The sequence below is a fragment of the Capra hircus genome, chromosome 3 (genome assembly GCF_001704415.2).
Source record: "Capra hircus breed San Clemente chromosome 3, ASM170441v1, whole genome shotgun sequence".
Classification (NCBI taxonomy): domain Eukaryota; kingdom Metazoa; phylum Chordata; class Mammalia; order Artiodactyla; family Bovidae; genus Capra; species Capra hircus.
The window spans coordinates 39,629,365-39,651,042 of record NC_030810.1 but is presented as its reverse complement, the minus strand read 5'-3'; the positions used below and the strand labels follow the sequence as shown (position 1 = coordinate 39,651,042).

The following is a 21,678-nucleotide window of genomic DNA, read 5'->3' as shown; positions in this document are numbered from 1 at the left end:
GGTAAGGAGATACCCCTTGTCAAAGGTAAGGAGCAGCAGCTGTGCTTTGCTGAAGCAGCTGTGATGAGATACCCCACATCCAAGGTAAGAGAAACCCAAGTAAGATGGCAGGTGTTGCAAGAGGGCAGACACACTGAAACCATAATCACAGAAAACTAGTCAATCTAATCACACTAGGACCACAGCCTCGTCTAACTCAATGAAACTAAGCAATGCCCTGTGGGGCAACCCAAGACAGGCAGGTCATGGTAGAGAGGCCTGACAGAATGTGGTCCACTGGAGAAGGGAGTGGCAAACCACTTCAGTATTCTTGCCTTGAGAACCCCATGAACAGTATGAAAAGGCAAAATGATAGGATACTGAAAGGGGAACTCCCCAGCTCATTAGGTGCCCAACATGCTATTGGAGATCAGTGGAGAAATAACTCCAGAAAGAATGAAGGGATGGAGCCAAAGCAAAAACAATACCCAGTTGTGGATGTGACTGGTGATAGAAACAAGGTCCAATGCTGTAAAGAGGCAATATTGCATAGGAACCTGGAATGTCAGGTCCATGAATCAAGGCAAATTGGAAGTGGTCAAACAGGAGATGGCAAGAGTGAACATTGACATTCTAGGACTCAGCGAACTAAAATGGACTGGAATGGGTGAATTTAACTCAGATGACCATATCTATTACTGTGGGCAGGAATCCCTTAGAAGAAATGGAGTAGCCATCATAGTCAACAAAACAGTCCAAAATGCAGTACTTGGATGTAATCTCAAAAATGACAGAATGATCTCTGTTCATTTCCAAGGCAAACCATTCATATCACAGTAATCCAAGTCTATGCCCCAACCAGTAATGCTGAAAAAGCTGAAGTTGAATGGCTCTGTGAAGACCTACAAGACCTTTCAGAACTGACTATACCCTTAGAATACCCCAAATATAACCATAATCAGTACATTAGAATGGGCCCCAACATTTTACTTTTCCTAAAATTAACTGCCTTCACATTTAATCCTTTTATTAAGTGGGAAAACAGGGTAAGTATGTATCATTCAACTTACATGAATCAAGTGCCTACTAGTTGCCAGGTACCAGGCTAAGTGCAGAGAATACAAAGCTACAAGAATGGTCCTGCCCCAATCATTCTGCATGAACAGATGAATTTCCCTACCACAGGCACTGAGAGAGACTGGGACAGAGTGCTACAGAAGGACAGGATGGGGGAACATGGGAGCCTGAAGCAGGGACCGTTCCACAAAACACACTTGAGTTGGATCTTCATGCCACCCTTGTGGAGCACTTTGCCAGGCTGAAGAGATAACAGGACAGAGAAGGGAAAAGAACCATGGGGAGAGTGGGATTGAAATAAATGTGGCCTTGATAGGTGTTGATTTTTGGTTTCTAGACTAAGAAGATTTCAACAATTTTACATGTTTCTATTTTTATTCTCTAAAAAGTTGGGGAACATGGGCTTTTGTCAGCCCCTCTCCTTGGGAACTAGTATTTACTGAAGGTCCATATGCTAACACTATGTGGTTTTTATATATACGATCTCATTCGAGACATCAAATGCAAAACCACTTTGCAAAGTAGGTAATATCTCATATAACAGGTAAGGAGATAAGCTCAGAGAGGGTAAGAATTTGTCCAAGATCTGTCTGACACTCCAGCCCACCCCCTTCCCCCGTGCTGCCCAGAAAGAAAGAGTTTCCACGTGACAATTGAACTAGGGCCACAGAAAGGAAAAGAAGAATAATAGTGAACCTCAAGTGGGGTGCACTTTACATGTACCAGATACAGTTTGAAGCGTCTTACATGCACATATCAGTATGTTTAATCCTCACAATCTCCTTGGGAGGTGGGTAGAGTTATTACTGCCATTTAATAGATAAGGAAACTGAGGGACAAAGCAGTCAGATAACATGCCCGAGGTCACAGAGTTGGTAACTGGTAGAGGCAGGATTTAGATGCAAGAAGTCTGGCTCCCACGCCCGTGTATTTAAGTGCCCTCTGTCCCACCTTTTAACTCAGACCAAATCCTAACTTGAGACCCTGCTGGGAAAGATATCCCAGGCAGAAAGCACAAAGTGGTGAAAAGATCCTATGTTCCCAAACAATAAGGAGGAAAAAAAAAAAATTAGGATAGCTAACGAATCAGTCTTGATTGATGAGGGGATGGGAAGACAGTAGGGAGAGGGCCATGAGGTAGAAGGGATAAGTCTTTTTCCTGAACTCTGTAGATGAAAGACTCTCAATTTGCATTTTCTGGGTTTTTTCAAAGGGGAAATTTCCTTGTGAGGAAAGCATTTTCAAATATTAAAAACAGAGGGATGCATAAGGTATTATATTCCATGTACACATAGACCAACTACTCACTTGCATAGATTCCCAAAAATTTTACTTGAATTTAGTGAATTGACCACTTTATTATACCTTATGTATTTTGATAAACAAGATTTTTATTATTTTAAAAAATGGATTCCATCATGCTTTATATTTTTGCATGCAATAAATTATATAGATAAATATATCTTTTAAACACTTTAAATATTGTTTAAATCAATGTTTTGTTATCATCTGATCTAAATATATTCTCATCAACCACCAGATGGCATAAGGTGTGAGAGTTTTATTCTGACAGGGTTACCATGCACATGATAATCTGACCTATAACTTCAAAATAATGTATTTTGGAAAATGTTCTAGCACTCCAACAGCTCACAATTATTTGAGCCATATGAGAGAAGTGGGTGGATAAGGTGAAAATGACATTGTCCTACTCTCTACATTTTGAGTTCTGTGGGATTGGCCTTACATAATGAATCAATAATCAAACAAATAAAACAAAATAGTTCTGTCAGAGGAAATCGAAAAGGAAGTCATGTCAAAGCAAAATTAACCTTATATTCTACATAGGTTTGTTTAAGTGAAACTTGAAACATGCCTTCCAGAAAAAAAAACAAAAACCACGCTCATACTTCTTCAACTTCTGCCCCATAAAAACTTTTCTACTGCTTGCAGTTTACTCTGAAAGCAGAAAAGTATCTATCTAATGCAAAAGCTTTTCTCCATTTTGGCTCAAAGGAAGGTTGATGCAGAAATTAACTGAATAAAAGTCTCCAACTGAAAAACTCGATCTGAACTATGATATCAAAGGACAGGAAAGTCTATTTTAAGAGCCTTGGTTTCTACACAAATTCTTAATAAGCACACTATTTTTATTAATCCTGTATTTTCACCTAGTAAAGAGGTCACAATGCTAACAAGGAGCTAAAAAATGAAATAAATACAAAAAATAGGAACTGTAATTCCCCTAGCTTTGTGGTAGCACATTCACTGCATGCTTTGAAATAAACACATCAGAATAAATGACCACTACAACACAGCCAGTACCACAGAGTGGAGATGGAATCTGTGCTCTAACACGATGAAGCAAAAAACCTGCTTTTAGAAGTCACAAGACCAAAGCTGAGATTAAGGTCCCTTCCTTAATGTGGTCTAAAAGTAATTACAAAAGATACTGTCATAATTTATCATTGTATTTAATTACATACTTCCTTATTAACTTAATACACTTGGTTCCTGAGTGAATAATCCTTCAGTGAAAGAGGAAAAGATATTTGAAACTATGAGAAAGATGAAATGCTAACTGGTGATCTATACAGATGTGAGAGTTGGACCATAAAGAAGGCTGAGCACTAAAGAATTGATGTTTTTGAATTGTGATGCTGGAGAACTCTTCAGAGTCCCTTGGACTGCAAGGAGATCAAACCAATCAATTCTAAAGGAAATCAACCCTGAATATTCATTGGAAGGACTGATGCTGAAGCTGAAACTTCAATACTTTGGCCACTTGATGAGAGGAACTGACTCACTGGAAAAGATCCTGATGCTGGGAAAGACTGAAGGCAAAAGGAGAAGCAGGTGGCAGAGGATGACATGGTTAGATGGCATCACTGATTCAATGGACATGAATTTGTGTAAACTCTGGGAGATAATGGCAGACAGAGGAGCATGGTGTGCCACAGTCCATGGAGTCACAAAGAGTTGGACACGACTTGGTGACTGAACAACAACGAGGATGGAAACAAGAAAATTAATAGGAAAAGTACTGTGAGATCCCTTCACGGTGGCTCAGATCCTGTCTCCATCTTTGGAAGGCAGTAGATAGCAAAGGTATTTCCCACTGGGGTTCATATGAAAGGACAAAATGATACTTAGTTTTGTTCAGGTTTTAAATAAATTCAATGGGTTTCTTCTAATAGTTCAGTTAGTAGAAAGTGAATAATAGATATTTCAGGTGCACAGTAAAATATTCTAGACACTTAAAATTACTTACCTTAAACTCCATTCTTTAGTATGTTTTAGATCATCTTTCCTCCAATTATAATACTGTTTAATGAAATTCGGATCTTTAAGAACTGAAATTAGAACAATTTAAAAAGGAGCTATGCATACGTTCTTTAACAACAGTTCAAAGTTTAAAATAATACATGTCTTTAGTTGGTATGAGGCAATAACACATACTATCATAGTTCAAGTCACATTACAATCCTCAGACACTTTCCAAATTCTTTTAACTTAAATTTTGTGATGTTTGATGTTGTTTGAATAATCAGATTGTAACTTTGTAACTTATACAAACTCTTATACAAAGACCATGTGGATCACAACAAACTGTGGAAAATTCTTAAAGAGATGGGAATACCAGATCACCTTACCTGGCTCCTGCAAAACCTGTATGCAGGTCAAGAAGCAACAGTTAAAACTGGACATGGAACAGCAGACTGGATCCAAACTGGGAAAGGAGTACGCCAAGGCTGTATATTGTCACCTGCTTATTTAACTTATATGCAGAGTACATCATATGAAATGCCAGGCTGGATGAAGCACAAGCTGGAGTCAAGATTGCCAGGAGAAATATCAATAACCTCAGATATGCAGATGACACCACCCTTAAGGCAGAAAGTGAAGAGGAACTAAAGAACCTCTTGATGAAAGCGAAAGAGGAGAGTGAAAACTCAGCATTCAAAAACTAAGATCATGGTATCCAGTCCCATCACTTCATGGCAAAAAGATGGGGAAACAATGGAAACAGTGACAGAATTTATTTTCTTGGGCTCCAAAATCACTGGAGATGGTGACTGCAGCCATGAAATTAAAAGACACTTGCTCCTTGGAAAGAAAGCTATGACCAACCTAGAGAGCATATTAAAAAGCAGACATTACTTTGCCAACAAAGGTCCATCTAGTCAAGGCTATGGTTTTTTCCAGTAGTCATGTATGGATGTGAGAGCTGGACCATGAAGAAAGCTGAGCACCAAAGAATTGATGCTTTTGAATTGTGGTGCTGGATAAGATGCTTGAGAGTGCCCTGGACTGCAAGGAGATCAAACCAGTCAATCCTAAGGGAAATCAGTCCTGAATATTCATTGGAAGGACTAAAGCTGAAGCTGAAGCTCCAATACTTTGGCCACCTGATGCTAAGAACTGACTCACTGGAAAAGACCCTGATGCTAGAAAGATTGAAGACAGAAGGAGAAGAGGAGGACAGAGGATGAGATGGTTGGATGGCATCACCCACTCGATGAACATGAGTTTGAGCAAGCTCCGGGAGCTGGTGACAAGGAAGCGTGGTGTGCTGTAGTCCATGGGGTCACAAAGAATTAGACACGACTGAGCGACTGAACTGAACTGACTGAATTTATCATTATACTGACAACTGTTTATATATAACTTACAGAAATGAAGACAGTGTTAAAATAGCTCATATAGAAACTGACATCATTGTTTAATAAAATTCTAATTCAGCACTTCAAGTGAAAACAATAAAACCTTGGAGTCTGATGTGACATTGGAGATCATGATTTTCCACAAAGCAAGCATCTACAACAAATGATCATCCAGCCTCTAAATCCCTTGCCAATGACAGAAAATTCTCTGTATTTTGAGACTGCCCATCCCATTGACAGCTATGTAGGTCACACGGTCCTTCCTTAATCTGAGGGCTTAATCTGAGTTTCCTCTGTTCATCCTTCTGACCCCCTCCAGCAATACTGAGTAAATTTATCCCTCCCCCATGGGCAGGGTCCCTCTAATATTTGAAGATAGCTCTCAGGGCAGTCTCAGTTCCTTCAACTTTTTCTTAAGTCATGATTTTCTAGAGACCTAACCATTCTCAGCCCAGTGGTGAACTCTGTTGATATTCCTACTAGAATTTTTATCCAGAACTGGCTCAGAATCTTGACTTCATACCAATAGCAAGATGCAGGTGGGATTGCTGTCTCCCTCAGAACAGACAGATCAATTTAGTTCAGATCTGCCTTGGCATTCTGGAAATCACATTACACCACTGGCTCATAAGTCTGTGGTTAATTATAAGCCTTATGCCTTCAATCAGTTTCACATAAAGTTACTGAAAACCTACTAAGCTTAAGGACTGGTGGTTTTTACATGAAATGCTATTAAGCCAGATCATTCACACACACACACATATCCTTCCTTCTCTCCTTTGTCCTCCCCCAGCTTTCTGCCGCTTCCTCCTCTCCTCCCCTTCCCTTCTCCCCTATCCCCCACCTCTTTTTCTCTCTCTTTCTTCTAATCGTCCTGGGTTTACAGCCCTGAACTATTTAACCAACCTGATGCTCCCTACCAGTCTTGTCCTTATCTGGAGCTTCCTTCTTAACAGTGATTAATTAACACCTTCCAGCTTGATGAAATTTGTCATTGACACAAAAAACATTTAAACTTAGTCATTCTCCTTTTCTTCTATTATTGTTACATGATTTTCACCAGCAATGTTCCTATCTATACTTTAATATATTTAATTCAAACACACATACATGCATATTCTTATAGACTTTGTTGATATTCTTTTTATTGTTATTTGGAATATATTCCTTCCTTCCTTCAAGGAAGCAAATCTGCACTCCCCAGAGTCCTTAGCAGGATTCATTATTACTTTTAGATGATTATAATAATTAACATTAATAGAATTCTTACTTTGTATGCGGCTACTTGTAGATATGCAGTCTTACCATTATAATACCCACTTCACAGACAGACAGACACAGAAAAGTTGATAAATGTCTTCTCAAAGGTACTATTCATTACTCATTCATTACTATTTGAATGATGTACTCTGCATATAGGTTAAATAAACAGGGTGACAATATACAGCCTTGACATACTCCTTTCCCAGTTTGGAAACAGTCTATTGTTCCATGCCTGGTTCTAACTGTTGCTTCTTGACCTGCATACAGGTTTCACAGGAGGCAGGTAAGGTGACCTGGTATTCCCATCTCTTTACGAATTTTTCACAGTTTGTTGTGATCCACACAGTCAAAGACTTGAAACACACAAAAAATTTTTTTGTCACACTAGCAGCTTGTGGCATCTCAGTTCCCTGACCAGGGATTGAACCTGGACCTTAGCAGTGAAGCAGTGGATATTAAGAGAACAGAAGCATAAGATATTAAGAAGAGGTAACAAGAATAAACAGAAGAACTATATGAAAGAGATCTTAATCACACGGATAATCATGATGGTGTGATTACTCACTTAGAGCGAGACATCCTGAATTATGAAGTCAAATGGGAGTTAAGAAGCATCACTATGAACAAAGCTAGTAGAGGTGACGGAATTCTAGCTGAGCTAATTCAAATCTTAAAAGATGATGTGGTTAAAGTGCTGCATTCATTATGCCAGCATATTTGGAAAACTCAGCAATGGCCACAGGACTAGAAAAGATCAATTTTCATTCCAATCCCAAAGAAGTGAAAGTGAAAGTGAAGTCACTCAGTCGTGTCCGACTCTGCGATCCCATCGACTATATAGTCTACTAGGCTTCTCTGTCCATGGGATTTTCCAGGCAAGAGTACTGGAGTGGGTTGCCATTTCCTTCTCCAGGGGACCTTCCTGACCCAGGGATCGAACCCAGGGCTCCTGCATTGCAGGCAGATGCTTTACCCTCTGAGCCACCAGGGAAGCCCAAAGAAAGGCAATGCCAAAAAATGTTCAAACTACCGCACAATTGCACTCATTTCACATGCTAGCAAGGTCATGCTCAAAATCCTCCAAGCTAGGCCTCAATGGTACGTGAACAAAGAACTTCCAGATGTACAAGCTGGATTTACAAGCTGGCAGAGGGACCAGAGATCAAATTGCCAACATCCACTAGGTTATAGAAAAAGAAAGCAAGTTCCAGGAAAAAACATCTACTTCTGCTTCACTGACAACTCCAAAGCCTTTGACTGTGTGTATCACAACAAACTGTGGAAAATTCTTAAAGAGATGGGAATACCAGATCACCTTATCTGCTTCCTGTGAAACTTGTATGCAGGTCAAGAAGCAACAGTTAGAACTGGACATGGAACAGCAGACTGGTTCCAAATTGGGAAAGGAGTCCGTCAAGGCTGTATATTGTCACTCTGCTTATTTAACTTATATGCAGAGTACATCATGCGAAATGCCAGGCTGGATGAAGCACAAGCTGGAATCAAGATCACCGGGGGAGTATCAATAACCTCAGATATGCAGATGACACCACCCTTATGGCAGAAAGCGAAGAGGAACTAAAGAACCTCTTGATGAAAGTGAAAGAGAGAGTGAAAAAACTGGCTTAAAGCTCAACATTCAAAAAACTAAGATCACGGCATCTGGTCCCATCACTTCATGGCAAATAGATGGGGAAACAATGGAAGCAATGACAGACTATTTTCTTGGGCTCCAAAATCACTGGAAATGGTGACTGAAGCCATGAAATTAAGATGCTTGCTCATTGGAAGGAAAGCTATGACCAACCTAGACAGCATATTATAAAGCACAGACATTACTTTGCTGACAAGGGTCTGTCTAGTCAAAGCTATGATTTTTCCAGTAGTCATGTGTGGATGTGAGAGTTGGACTATAAAGAAAGCGAAGTGCCAAAGAATTGATGCTTTTGAACTGTGGTGTCAGAGAAGATGCTTGAGAGTCCCTTGGACTGCCGGAGATCAAACCAGTCAATCCTAAAGGAAATCAGTCCTGAATATTCATTGGAAGGACTAAAGCTGAAACTGCAATATTTTGGCCACCTGATGTGAAGAGTTGACTCATGGGAAAAGACCCTGATGCTGGGAAAGATTGAAGGCAGGAGGAGAAGGGGATGACAGAGGATGAGATGGTTGAATGGCATCACCCATTTGAAGGACATGAGTTTGAGCAATCTCCGGGAGTTGCTGACGGACAGGAAATCCTGGTGTGCTGCAGTCCAAGGGGTTGCAAAGTGTTGCACAGGAATGAGCAACTGAACTGAACTGAACCACTAGGCCACCAGGGAAAATTTGATGTTTCCATTTAAGGATAATTCATGTCTTTCCTTAATTTTTTGGAATTGCCTTTCCTACATTTTCTATTTGAGTATGTATGGCACTCTCTTCGTTATACGTTATGAAATCCCAAATGGCACGGTCATCTTTTCTGAATAATCCCATTATTCTTATATTACAGACTCATTTTCTCCATTGCTTTCTCTACTATCTGAGAGAGGACAGATGCCACCATATTTGTACAAACTTTTAACACAACATTGAAAAAACCAAGATCATGATATCCAGTCCCATCAATTCATAGCAATAAATGGGGAAAAAATGGAAACAGTGACAGATTTTATTTTCTTGGGCTCAAAAATCACTGTGGACAGCGACAACAGCCATGAAATTAAAAGACACTTGCCCCTTGGAAGAAAAGCTATGACAAACCTAGACAGTGAGTTAAAAAGCAGAGACATCACTTTATAGACAAGATCTGTCTAGTCAAAGCTATAGTTTTTCAGTAGTCATGTACAGATATGAGAGTTGAACAATTAAGAAGGCTGAGCACCAAAGAATTGATACTTTTGAACTGTGGTGCTAAAGAAGACTCTTGAGAGTCTCTTGGACAGCAAGGAGATCAACCCAGTCAATCCTAAAGGAAATCTGAACTGTTGCTAAAGCTGAAGCTCCAATACTTTGGATACCTGATATGAAGAGCCAACCCACCGGAAAAGACCCTGATGCTGGGAAAGACTGAAGTCAGGAGGAGAAGGGGGTGACAGAGGATGAGATGGTTGAATGGAATCACCGACTTGATGACATGAGTCTGAGCAAACTCCGGGAGATAGTGAAGGACACGGAAGCCTGGCATGCTTGCAGTCCATGGGATTGCAAAGAGTCACATGTGACTGAGTGACTTAAAAAATTTTATTCTCATAGTTTTTTCACTCATCTGTCTCCTACCATCTAATGTTAAATGCCTCAAAAAGCTTATGATAATGCTTATCTTTTTGTCTTCAATACAACCTGCTGTTTAGACAGAGAATATGGTCAGTGGATGATGTTCAGAGGGGAATAATGAAGAAATGAGAACTGGTGAGATTTTGTCAGAAATTTTTCGTTAAAATCTCTCATCACTACCAGAACTTGACACTGTGGCAGTTTGGTAATCTTTGGTAGAAAGCATCCTCTATTGCCTCCATAGTATAGTTCTTCCTGCCTTTACTTCTGAGGATTACCGGACATCACTTCTACTGTTTTCTTCTATGATACACCTATTGTCCAACATCTGTATAGGCTGATCTGAAAGAATTTTTTCCACTCTGGGACTGTCATGTCCAAAGAAATATACAAGCACTAACTTACCTCCTTAGTAACTTCTATTTTCACACATACTACTTTATGCTAACCATAGAGGAACAACTTAGGATAGAATATTTTTGTCAATGAATAGAAATGAAAAATGAGATACAAAGAGTTAAATGACTAACCTAAATTCACTTAACTAAGAGTCTCTAATTTCTGACATCAGGCTTTTCCCATAAGGACCTTTCCATTGCTTGAATATCGTAACCACCTGGGGAGCTGTAAAAACTACTCTCCCAGGGTTCTGCTCCCGAGACCCTACTATAATTGGTCTGGGGGGTGCACCTTTAACATGGGAATTTTCACAAGCTCCTCTGGGGATTCTAACGAGTGGTCAAGACTGAGACCACTGCACTGGAATTTGATGATACTGCTTCTTGCATCTAAATGTATTTTTGGAGATACCTGCCCTCATCGCTAGTTCAAAGGCTCTAGGAATGAAAGTATCCCAAGGTGAAAGCAAGCATTCCCACGATGCTTCAGGCTGCTTGGTCTGTCTTGTTGACAGCAAACAAATGCCAGGAAGCCTCCGCTCACTATTGCAGGGTACACTGGTCTGAAGGAATTCTTTTCCTGTAGCATAAACATTTCCTTATGGGGATTGGATTTTGCCATTAAGGTGCTGTTGCCCACAACCAGATGTATTGGTTTGTTCTCTGCCAAACTTTTTATTTGCCATTCTATAGTGATGGACAGAGAACAGTGGATCATCAGTACGTTTTCCCATGATTGTCTATGATTATGAATAAATAATTGTAATTATTGAAAATGTACCACACATACTTCAGAGTTTGAATTTAAATCTCAAGTTATAGAGAAAGAACAATTTTATATCATATAATGGAGGCAATGTAATATAAAACAAAGGATAATGAATGTGGAATCAGAGGATTCAGTTCAAGTCTTTGGGACACAGCCTAACTGTACTATAAATAGTAGCCACACTTACTGAGCACTCACTGTGCACCAGGCACTGTTAGAGAGTCTCAGTGTTATGAGGTATGTTCTGTGATTATTCTCATCTTACAAATGAGAGAACTGGGACACAAAGAGGTTAAGAAACTTTCCCAAGGTCACACTACTGGTAAGTTGCAGGGTCTTGGCAATATACATTCAGAATTTACACTGTTACCAATATCTCATATTCCATGTGTGATTTTTAGGTAAATTACTTAGCTTCCCTTGGTCTTGGTTTTCTCATGTGTAAAACAGAGTAATAACAATGCCCAGCTCATTGGGTTCATATATAACTATGGATAACAGAAATTTGGTGTTCAGTAAATATTGGTTGATAAGTGAAAAAACAATAATATTGAAGTGATTAAAAAAATACAGATTAAGAGGTACAAACAACTAAGCACAAAATAAACTACAAAAATATATTATACAACAGGGAATTTAGCCAATAATTTATAATAACTATAAATGGAATATAACCTTTAAAAATTGTGAATCACTATCATTGTATGCTTGAAACTTACATAATATTGTACATCAACTATATCTCAATAAAAAATAAACAAAAGAACCAATAGCGCATATACTTTGTAAACTGTATTATATAGTTATTCTGTATCATACAAGAATAAACTTACTATTTGTGGCACAAAGATATGCAAGAGTTAAAACTTAAAATCATAATATAACCACTCATCACTACTCATAAAATAAAAAGCTTTTTAAAATATGCACAAGAGTTTAATAATCTTTCCAGTGATAAAAATATAACTGTAGAAATGAAGTTAATCGAAGTTTCTGTTTTATTTCTGAGTAGTTGAAGAAGCATTCTATAATCTGAAAGCTTCATCTTTATTATTGCCAGGAAATTAAGCCATTAAAAAGATGGTATTGGATCTTAGCCAGCTGAACTATCCAAAGACAAAATGGCCAGCAGAACATGTAAGGGTTACACTCAATTTTTTTAAATTAAGTGCTGGTTACTATTGAAGGAAAGCTTCTGAAACATTCTTATACAAATCTCTGTAGGAAAAAGAGGCAGAGTGATTGTGAAATCTTGCACCAAGGGCTAGAATCAAAGTCTCAGAAATTCTTCTGGGCTAGAGGTAACCATTACCAGCTATTGCCTTCACAAAAAGGGATGAATTACATACTAGCTTAGTGACAGATGTAGAAACAAGAACCAAATTAAACATTTTGGTGTCAGACTCTTTTGAAGAAGAAATTTCAGCCAGTGATACTGCATTATTTCTTCCATTTAAAAATTATTCTTTATTATAAGAAATCATTTCCAATTTTCTTTAATTGGGCATGTGCTTCTATTATTTCCTTAGCAGCTTGGAGTTTTCTAGAGTCCTCTATATATTTACACGTTATTGCATAAAGCACCATCCTATAACACTCTGTTTGTTTTCTGGTTGAAGGAATTGGACACTGAATTGTTCCCTGAAGCATGGCAACTGCCTCTCGACATGTCTGTTAAGGGTTATCACCTCCTGGAACCCATCTGAGCTCCTCAGGGCCTCTTACATAACAAATACTCAAGATGCATTTGCTGAACTGACTAAGAAGCAGTCAATCAAAATCTTAGAAATGAAGTAAATGCTCATGTATTCTGGTACCAAAATCAATAAAACTCTTTTGTACTGATAGTGTGGCTAAAGACTATTTCTTAAAGTACCTTAAACAAATTATTTTTCTTAACCACTAATCCATGAATCAGTGACGAGGATACTGTGTAATTACAAAATAACTAATAACCAACATCCTGAAAGAGCAAGTAATTTCTTGGAAATAATTTGATCTCACATTTTAATATTTATTACATTTAGTACTTCTTTTTGCTCTTCTGTTTGCTAAGTTGCTTCAGTCATGTCCAATTCTTTGTGACCCCATGGACTGTAACCTGCCAGGCTCCTCTGTCCATAGGATTCTCCAGGCAAGAATACTGGAGTGGGTTGCCGTTTTCTCCTCCAGGGGATTTTCCCAACCCAGGGATCGAACCCACACCTTTTCTGTCTCCTGCATCGGCAGGCGGGTTCTTTACCACTAGCGCCACCTGGGAGGTTCTTTTTGCTCTTATTTGTGCCTTAAAACTAGATATCCTTGTAGCCTATTTATTTTATGAACTGTAGTTTGTCCTTAATCCTCTACCTCTCTCTTGCCCCTCCCCCTTAATTCTCCCCACTGGTCACTGCAGCTGCTGCTAAGTCACTTCAGTAGTGTCTGACTCTGTGTGACCCCATAGATGGCAGCCCATCAGGCTCCCCCATCCCTGGGATTCTCCAGGCAAGAACACTGGAGTGGGTTGCCATTTCCTTCTCCAATGCATGAAAGTGAAAAGTGAAAGGGAAGTCGCTCAGTCGTGTCCGACTCCTAGTGACCCCATGGACTGCAACCTACCAGGCTCCTCTGTCCATGGGGTTTTCCAGGCAAGAGTACTGGAGTGGGGTGCCATCACCTTCTCTGCCACTGGTCACTACTAATTTGTTTTTCTTTACCTCTGTGAATCTGTTTCTATTTTTTATTTATATTCAGTAGTTTTTTTCTAGATTCCACACATAAATGATACCACACAGTAAAAAAAAAAACAAAAAAAACTAGATATGATTTTTTGAGGGGTGATATTTTGTTCTCTTAAAACCAGACTATCACAAGGATGAGATGAAACAAGATGAGATCACAAATTAAGGCAGTGGTCATAGAGGTGGAGTAGAGGGAAAACATTTGTAATGCTACAGGAGATAAAATCACTAAGGCTTAAAGAGGGAGATAAAGAGGACTAGGAAATGTACATGATTCTGGCTGGGCAAGTAAATGCAAGAATGGTGATCTGCTACTAATCAAGAGAAATAATAAGGGAGGGAGAAGAGGTTTGGGGGCAACATAATGAGTTCATTTGGGGATATCTTAGATATGAGGTACCTTAGCATCAGATTTTATTTTGGGGGGCTCCAAAATCACTGCAGATGGTGATTGCAGCCATGAAATTAAAAGATGCTTACTCCTTGGAAGGAAAGTTATGACCAGCCTAGAAAAGGAAATGGCAACCCACTCCAGTGTTCTTGCCTGGAGAATCCCAGGGATGGCGGAGCCTGGTGGGCTGTCATCTCTGGGGTCACACAGGGTCGGACACAACTGAAGTGACTTAGCAGACAGCATATTAAAAAGCAGAGACATTACTTTTCTAACAAAGGTCCGTCTAGTCAAAGCTATGGTTTTTCCAGTAGTCATGTATGGATGTGAGAGTTGGACTGAAGAAAGCTGAGCACCGAAGAATTGACGCTTTTGAACTGTGATGCTGGAGAAGCCTCTTGAGAGTCCCTTGGACTGCAAGGACATCCAACCAGTCCATCCTAAAGGAGATCAGTCCTGAGTACTCATTGGAAGGACTGTTGCTAAAGCTGAAACTCCAATACTTTGGCCACCTCATGCGAAGAGTTGACTCATTGGAAAAGACTCTGATGCTGGGAGGGATTAGGGGCAGGAGGGACAGGGGACGACAGAGGATGAGATGGCTGGATGGCATCACCAACTCGACAGACATGAGTTTGGGTAAACTCCGGGAGTTGGTGAAGGACAGGGAGGCCTGGCGTGCTGTGACTCATAGGATCACAAAGAGTTGGACACGACTGAGCGACTGAACTGAGCTGAACCTTATTACACAGCTGGAAATGTGCATTCGCAATTCAGAAGACAGTCTGGTTAGAGATGAGGCTTTAGGAATTATTGGCATGTGGGCTAATGAAAACCATAGTAATGGACGATGTCTCCCAGAGAGAGCTGGGCAGAGAATACTGAATGAAGAAGTTATTGCTAAGGAAAGAGGCAGAGGAGCACTTGGAAAGGTAAGAGGAAAACCATGGAGTCATAGGAGAGCAGAGCCAATATGAGTTCAAGTAAGATAAGGACTGAAAAAAGTAATCACTGAATCTGAGAATTTGGAAGTCATTGATAACTTTAGAATGTACCATTTCAGTTGGATAGCTGGAGCAAAGTCACATTTGCAGACTGGATAACCTGCTTTGATACAAATCAGAAAATAGCACTCTAAAGATTAGATTAAAAGGGACCAGAAAGTTGTCCAGCTCTCCCGCTCCATCTTTTCAGCTCTTACTATATGATGGTAACAGATGATCTTTCACTAGACTGATATAATTGAGCAGCCCCAGGTTTTCTTGCTGTTCCTCTACTTAATAATATCTCTGGCTTTGGAGATAATTGTGTTTAGAATTAAAAAGTTTCCTCCTGCTCTGAAGGCTTCCTTCTGGGGTGAGGCAGTAAAGTAAATGTGAAAGAACTGAGAACTTTATCTTTTATTATTCCAACTGTCTATCCTTCCTTCTGGCTTTTCATCAGACTTTAGTCCAGGACTCTATACAAAAGAGGGACTAACTGAACAGTTATTGAATGATTAGTATATGGAGCCAACAAAGAAGCTTATCACCCTCAAATTCCAAATTTGTGTCAATTAGTCTTTGAAGGCAAGACAAGCTAAGAATGTTCAGAGATTAATATACCACCCCACTCCCCACAAAATAAGACAAGGCTGGATCACCTTACATGGAGTTCTGTAATATTCTGTGGCTTTTGATGTGGCTATTCCAGACCATGTCTTGTAGTAATCACTAAATGAGACTGATTTAATTGATCTGAAAATACAAAATAAAACGGGGCAATGAGTAGCATGCAAACTTGCTTTTTAAAATTATTTTATTGAGTGGACTCTTACAGATATTTTGTTATAAGCCATTAGTGTGTGTGCGCATGTGCTAAGTCAGTGCAACTGTGTCTGACTCTTTGCACCTCTATGGACTGTAACCTGCCAGGCTCCTCTGTCCATGAGATTCTCCAGGCAAGAATACTGCAGTGGGCCATCACACCCTCCTCCATGGAATCTTCACTATCCAGGAATTGAACCCACGCCTCTTTATGGGCACCACATGCCTGTACTGGCTGGTGGGTTCTTCACCACTAGTGCCACCTGGGAAGCCCCCACAAAACATTAGGCTGATCTGCAAATTCTAGCATGGTTATTTCTAACAAATGAATCTAACATAATTTTCCACTAATACATGCAAATCACAAAAAAGATCTGCCCACACCAGTTTTCAAGAATAAGTATAAATGTGCATCCATGTGTGTATTATAAAAAGAAAAAAATGTAGGTTTAAGATAACTGCCTTTCGTGACTAACAGTAAAAAGAACTTTAAATAAAGCATCACAACTGTATATTTTATCTTTCTACAATAAACAACTTTCTTACATTTCTATGCTGAATTTTAGTAAAATCACCTTTATTTCTTTTTTATTACGAGGAGACAAGAAACACCAGAATTGAGATTCATTTAATTTTTATACAGAAATCTGATCACTTCCAAAGAGGGAAGATAAACAACTCTTTTCTAATATTACTGCCAGCACATTTCCTTCCTCTGTGCTAATGTTACCAAATCCTAATGGAAGAGCAAAGACTGCCACAAAGGATTAAACAGGAATTATGAAGTGGTCTCTTACTCTTAGATAACTGCATTTCTGATTTTTTTCCTACAAACATTTTGAATGCAGGGATTCTCAATACTCTATAAACAAAACACTACTTTCAGATAATTTTTTAGATGTGTGAAATCATCAATTAACTGGCTTAAATGGATGCTTAAACATCAAATGTAAAAAGACCTTAGGTCTGTTTTAAATTCCTAGCTCTGGAGGAAGAAGCAAATTTTCAGTTACAATAGGTTATTAACATTAATTTTTATAGGTAAATCATAGGTGCTTAAGTATTTGACTCAATTTTGAAAGTAATAGGGCAATACCTGAATGTGTTAATGCATTCCTTTATTTAAGTAATAATTATGGACATCTAAAATTTAAGGCTAACATTTTTCCAGTGTGCTACTGCATCTGTAATCACACTTAAGTAGAAACCTGAAACTTGGTGAAGATAAATTAATCACTACTATTATTGCTTCCAGAGCTACACTCAGTGCTTTATACTACTAAATGATATACTAAACTAACATTAATTTGCCAACAAAATGTTTCGGCATTTGGCAACGGAGGTAACAAAATGAAAGACTGCATTATATCTCTTGCATGAGAAAGCTTGTGATCAATCTGCTGTCACAGATCATTTAGCAGACAACAATGACCCAAGAGGAAGGAAACTGTCAACATACTGTCTAGCGAAAAAAAAATACACCATCTTCAGGCACAATCGTCTCCATTGTTTTCTGTCTGTTTGACGACGACCCATGACCCTCTCCCTTCCCAATGGTGTCCTGTTCAATTTCAAGCTGTTAGCCTTCAGGGGCTTTCTCTTCTTCCCCTAGAATAATTTAAAATATTACCCTAAAAGGTATAACTTTAGTATAGTGTGAATATACAAAACAGAATGCCTTGAACACTTGGGAATATCTGTACCTTCAACTCTATAAAGGAAATAACCCCTTAAAATAAGAGAACAATAATTATTTACGATTATTATTCAGATAAACTACTAATGGATAGATATAGCATAAAAATACCTGTGTTTATAGTTTCAACCAGTAACAGGAATTTATTGAGTATTATTTTTGGCACTAAGAATATGAAAAAGTAGAAGACATTATTTTAAACTGAACATCAGGATTTATTATCCTGTTGGGAAAATAAGATATATACCTGAACTATTAAGTAGAATAGCTTTATATATTAACATAATAAATGGTCACATCATTTAACAGACATTTGGAGACTATAGTGAAAAACCTGTCTTTGGCAGTGGCAATAAGGAAGAAAGTTGGAGGAAGGAGCTATAACTTTATTTTGGAGCCACTTGGGAAAGAGTCACTTGGATATAGACCTGGGACAAAGGAAGGAGGCATTTTAGGCCAGGGAAACAGTATTAACAATAGCTTAGATGGCAAGGAGTGTGGTGTGTTCATGCCTACATAGGGAGGATGCCTGGGGAAGAGGTGATAGTAACAAGATAACTGACCAGAGGGAAAAGCTCCAATTTCAGAAGAATGGCATTTAATTAAAAGATAGGTGAAATGAGGCAATGATAGGTCTTCAAATTTAGGCAGAGAGTGGATAGAGTTGATTCAGTGATCTTGATTTATTAGGTGATAGAGAGTAATCAGAAGTTCTCAAATGAGGCAAGTAAACTAAGAAATCAGTGTTTGAGCAAGAGTTTTCTCTAGCACTAGCATGCAGAGTAGATTATATGAGAGATTAAATGCAAGGGGACCAGTTAGGAAATAAATTCAGTAACTTAGGCAAGAGATCCTGAGAGCCAATACTAGGGTGGGAGCAAAGATTACGAAGGGGAGGAGATGAATTTACGAGAATGCTAAAGAACTGACTGAATCAGCTGCCTGATAGAGTGTGAAAAGTAAAGGTATTTGAGGGTCACATATTCTTCTAAAACCCAGAAGGCCAGTTATTTTTGCTATTAATAGAAAGTGTCTAGAGAAACTGAAGTAAAATATGAGTTTAATTTTAAACATGGGTTGTAGGTGATGACCTCTAGGAGTGTGATTGAGAAATTGGGACTGGAAATAAGAGATTTAGGTCAAATCAACATAAAATTTGATAGACGACACCATTAGGGAAAACAAACTCCAAAAGAATAAGTGTTTAGAAAAGAAAGGGCAGAAACCAATTCACAATTAAGGGCCAGGGGGTGGGGAGTGAAGGAAACCAAAAGGATCATTAAAGGAAGAGAATCATGGTAGCCCTATTTCATGCAAGCAACACCCCAGCCATTGCCAAAGCCTAATGACTAAATCCTTAAATATCTCTGGATAGGGAATGGAAAATGGTACAGCTTCTTTGTAAGACAGCATGGTGGTTTCTTACAAAACTAAACATACTCTTCCCACACAATGCAGCAATAACACTCCTTGGTACTTACCCAAAGGAGCTGGAAACTTATGTGCACACAGAATCTTATACACAGATGTTTAGAGCAGCTTTATTCATAATTGCCAAAATGTAGAAGCAACCAAGATGCCATCAATGGGTGAATGGATAAGTTAAGTGGTGTATATCGGACAATGGAATATTATTCAGCACTAAAAAGAAATTAGCTAATAAGCCACGAGGACTTTTTTGATGGCTCACTGCTTGCCAATGTAGAAGATACTGGTTTGATCCCTGGGTCGGAAAGATCTCCTGGAGAAGGAAGTGGCAACCCACTCCAGTATTCCTGCCTGGGAAATCCCATGGACAGAGGAGCCTGGCAGGCTACAGTCCACGGGGTCGAAAAAGAGTCAGACTTAACTAGCAACTAAAATGACAACAACAACAAAGAAATCATGAAGAGTCATGTAGTATCATGACTAAGAGCACAGGCTCTGGGATTAGCTGGCTTGGGTTAAAACATGGTGGCACCATTACTGATTAGCTGTATGACTCTGAACAAGTTACCTAATAACCGCTTCATGTCTTCAGAGACAGAATTTTCTCCAGTGGTGGTTGTGAACATTCAATGAAAGGATGCATGAAAAGAGTCAAGGAGGGCTTTAGCACCCCTCAGCACTCAGTGTCAGCTGGGCTCCTCATTGCCTTGGATAAGTACCTCATCATTCTTCTCCTGCAAACTCTAAACAGCCGTCATTCTGCCTTGCGCACACATGCTTAGTCACTCCGGTCACATCCGATCGCTCTACCTTGTTCTCTCCCTCCTCCAGGTTATTATGCCTCTGCTTGAAAGCCACAGGAGGTTATCTACTTCTATAGGAAGACATCTAAAAACTTTTACATAGAATTCGAGGTGGTTCATCATCTGGCCATTTCCAACCTTTTCTCCCATCATTCATCCTCACATCCACAGGCTCCATTCACATGGAACTATTTCCTGACTATCCTAAGTGTACCACAGACTTACACATCCATGTCTGTACAAGCAGTTCTATTAGAGACTCTTTTGCCCCCTGAGCCTATCAAAGTCATACTCATTAAGATTCAGGTCCAATAAAAATAATACATACATGAAGGTTGTCACACTGGATATTGTGGTTGCCTTCCCCAATAGCTGTTCCATTCTTCTCCCGTTCTTCTCCCACATGCCCTGTGGTCTGATGTGGGGACTGGATCTTACCCCGGCTCTAAATCAGGACCTCAGTCATAACAGGAATCTGACCTAAATAGCTCCAATAATAGTACAGTTTATTCTAGCTTACTAGTATGTCCTGGTCTCTGAGACTGTTGATCCTCTCTGTTCTTCTTCAAGACTGCCTTGTTATTTTAAACCTTTTGCATTTCTAGGTACAGTTTAGACCACCTTATCAATTGCCAGAAAAAAAAATAAGGCTGCTGAAATTTTGACTGAGAGTGAACTGAATCTACAATTTGGGAAGAATTGATACTGTAATAATACTGAGTCTTTCCTAAGTGGTAAACATTGTATATCTCTATTTCTTTAGGTATTGAAAAAAATCCTCCCATATATATTTTGTGATTTTCACTATAAATGTCTTACTCATCTTTTGTTACATTTTGATGCTGTTGTAATGGTATTTTTAAAGTTTCATTTTTATGTTGATAAAAATAGTTAATTTTTTTAATATTCATCTTCTAGCTAAGATCCTTGCTAGATTTACTTACTAATTTTCAAACTTTCAAGTCTGTATATTATTTTGGATTTCAATATGTATGTAATTGTGTTATCTGTGAATACAAATGGTTTCCTGTATTTTCCAAATTTTATAACTTTTGTTTTTCTTCCCTCATTGCATTGGCTAGGACTTCAGTACAGTGTTAGATAGAAACAGTGATAATGTAGATACTTGCCTTGCTCCTAAACTCAGGAGAAAAGGATTAAACATTTCATATTTAAGTGTGAGGTTAGCTGTTAGATTTCTGTTCAGTTCAGTTCAGTCACTCAGTCATGTCTGACACTTTGTGACCTCATGGACTGCAGCATACCAGGCTTCCCAGTCCTGGTGCTTACTCAAACTCACGTCCATCGAGTTGGCGATGCCACCCAACCACCTCATCCTCTGTTGTCCCCTTCTCCTCCTGCCTTCAATCTTCAAAGCATCAGGGTCTTTTCCAATGAGTCAGTTCTTTGCATCAGGTGGCCAAAGT

The 21,678-nt window shown here is 39.0% G+C and overlaps 1 protein-coding gene across 1 annotated transcript in view; it reads right to left on the bottom strand.

The window, feature by feature from the left end:
- Positions 1 to 21,678, bottom strand: part of UBE2U (ubiquitin conjugating enzyme E2 U (putative)) — a 78,331-nt gene that overhangs the window by 18,653 nt on the left and 38,000 nt on the right. The window contains exons 7-8 of the mRNA XM_018045117.1: positions 16,167 to 16,255; positions 4,328 to 4,409 (exon numbers count right to left, since the gene is read on the bottom strand). Of these exons, the coding sequence (XP_017900606.1) occupies positions 4,328 to 4,409; positions 16,167 to 16,255 (171 nt within the window). The remainder of the gene's footprint in view (positions 1 to 4,327; positions 4,410 to 16,166; positions 16,256 to 21,678) is intronic.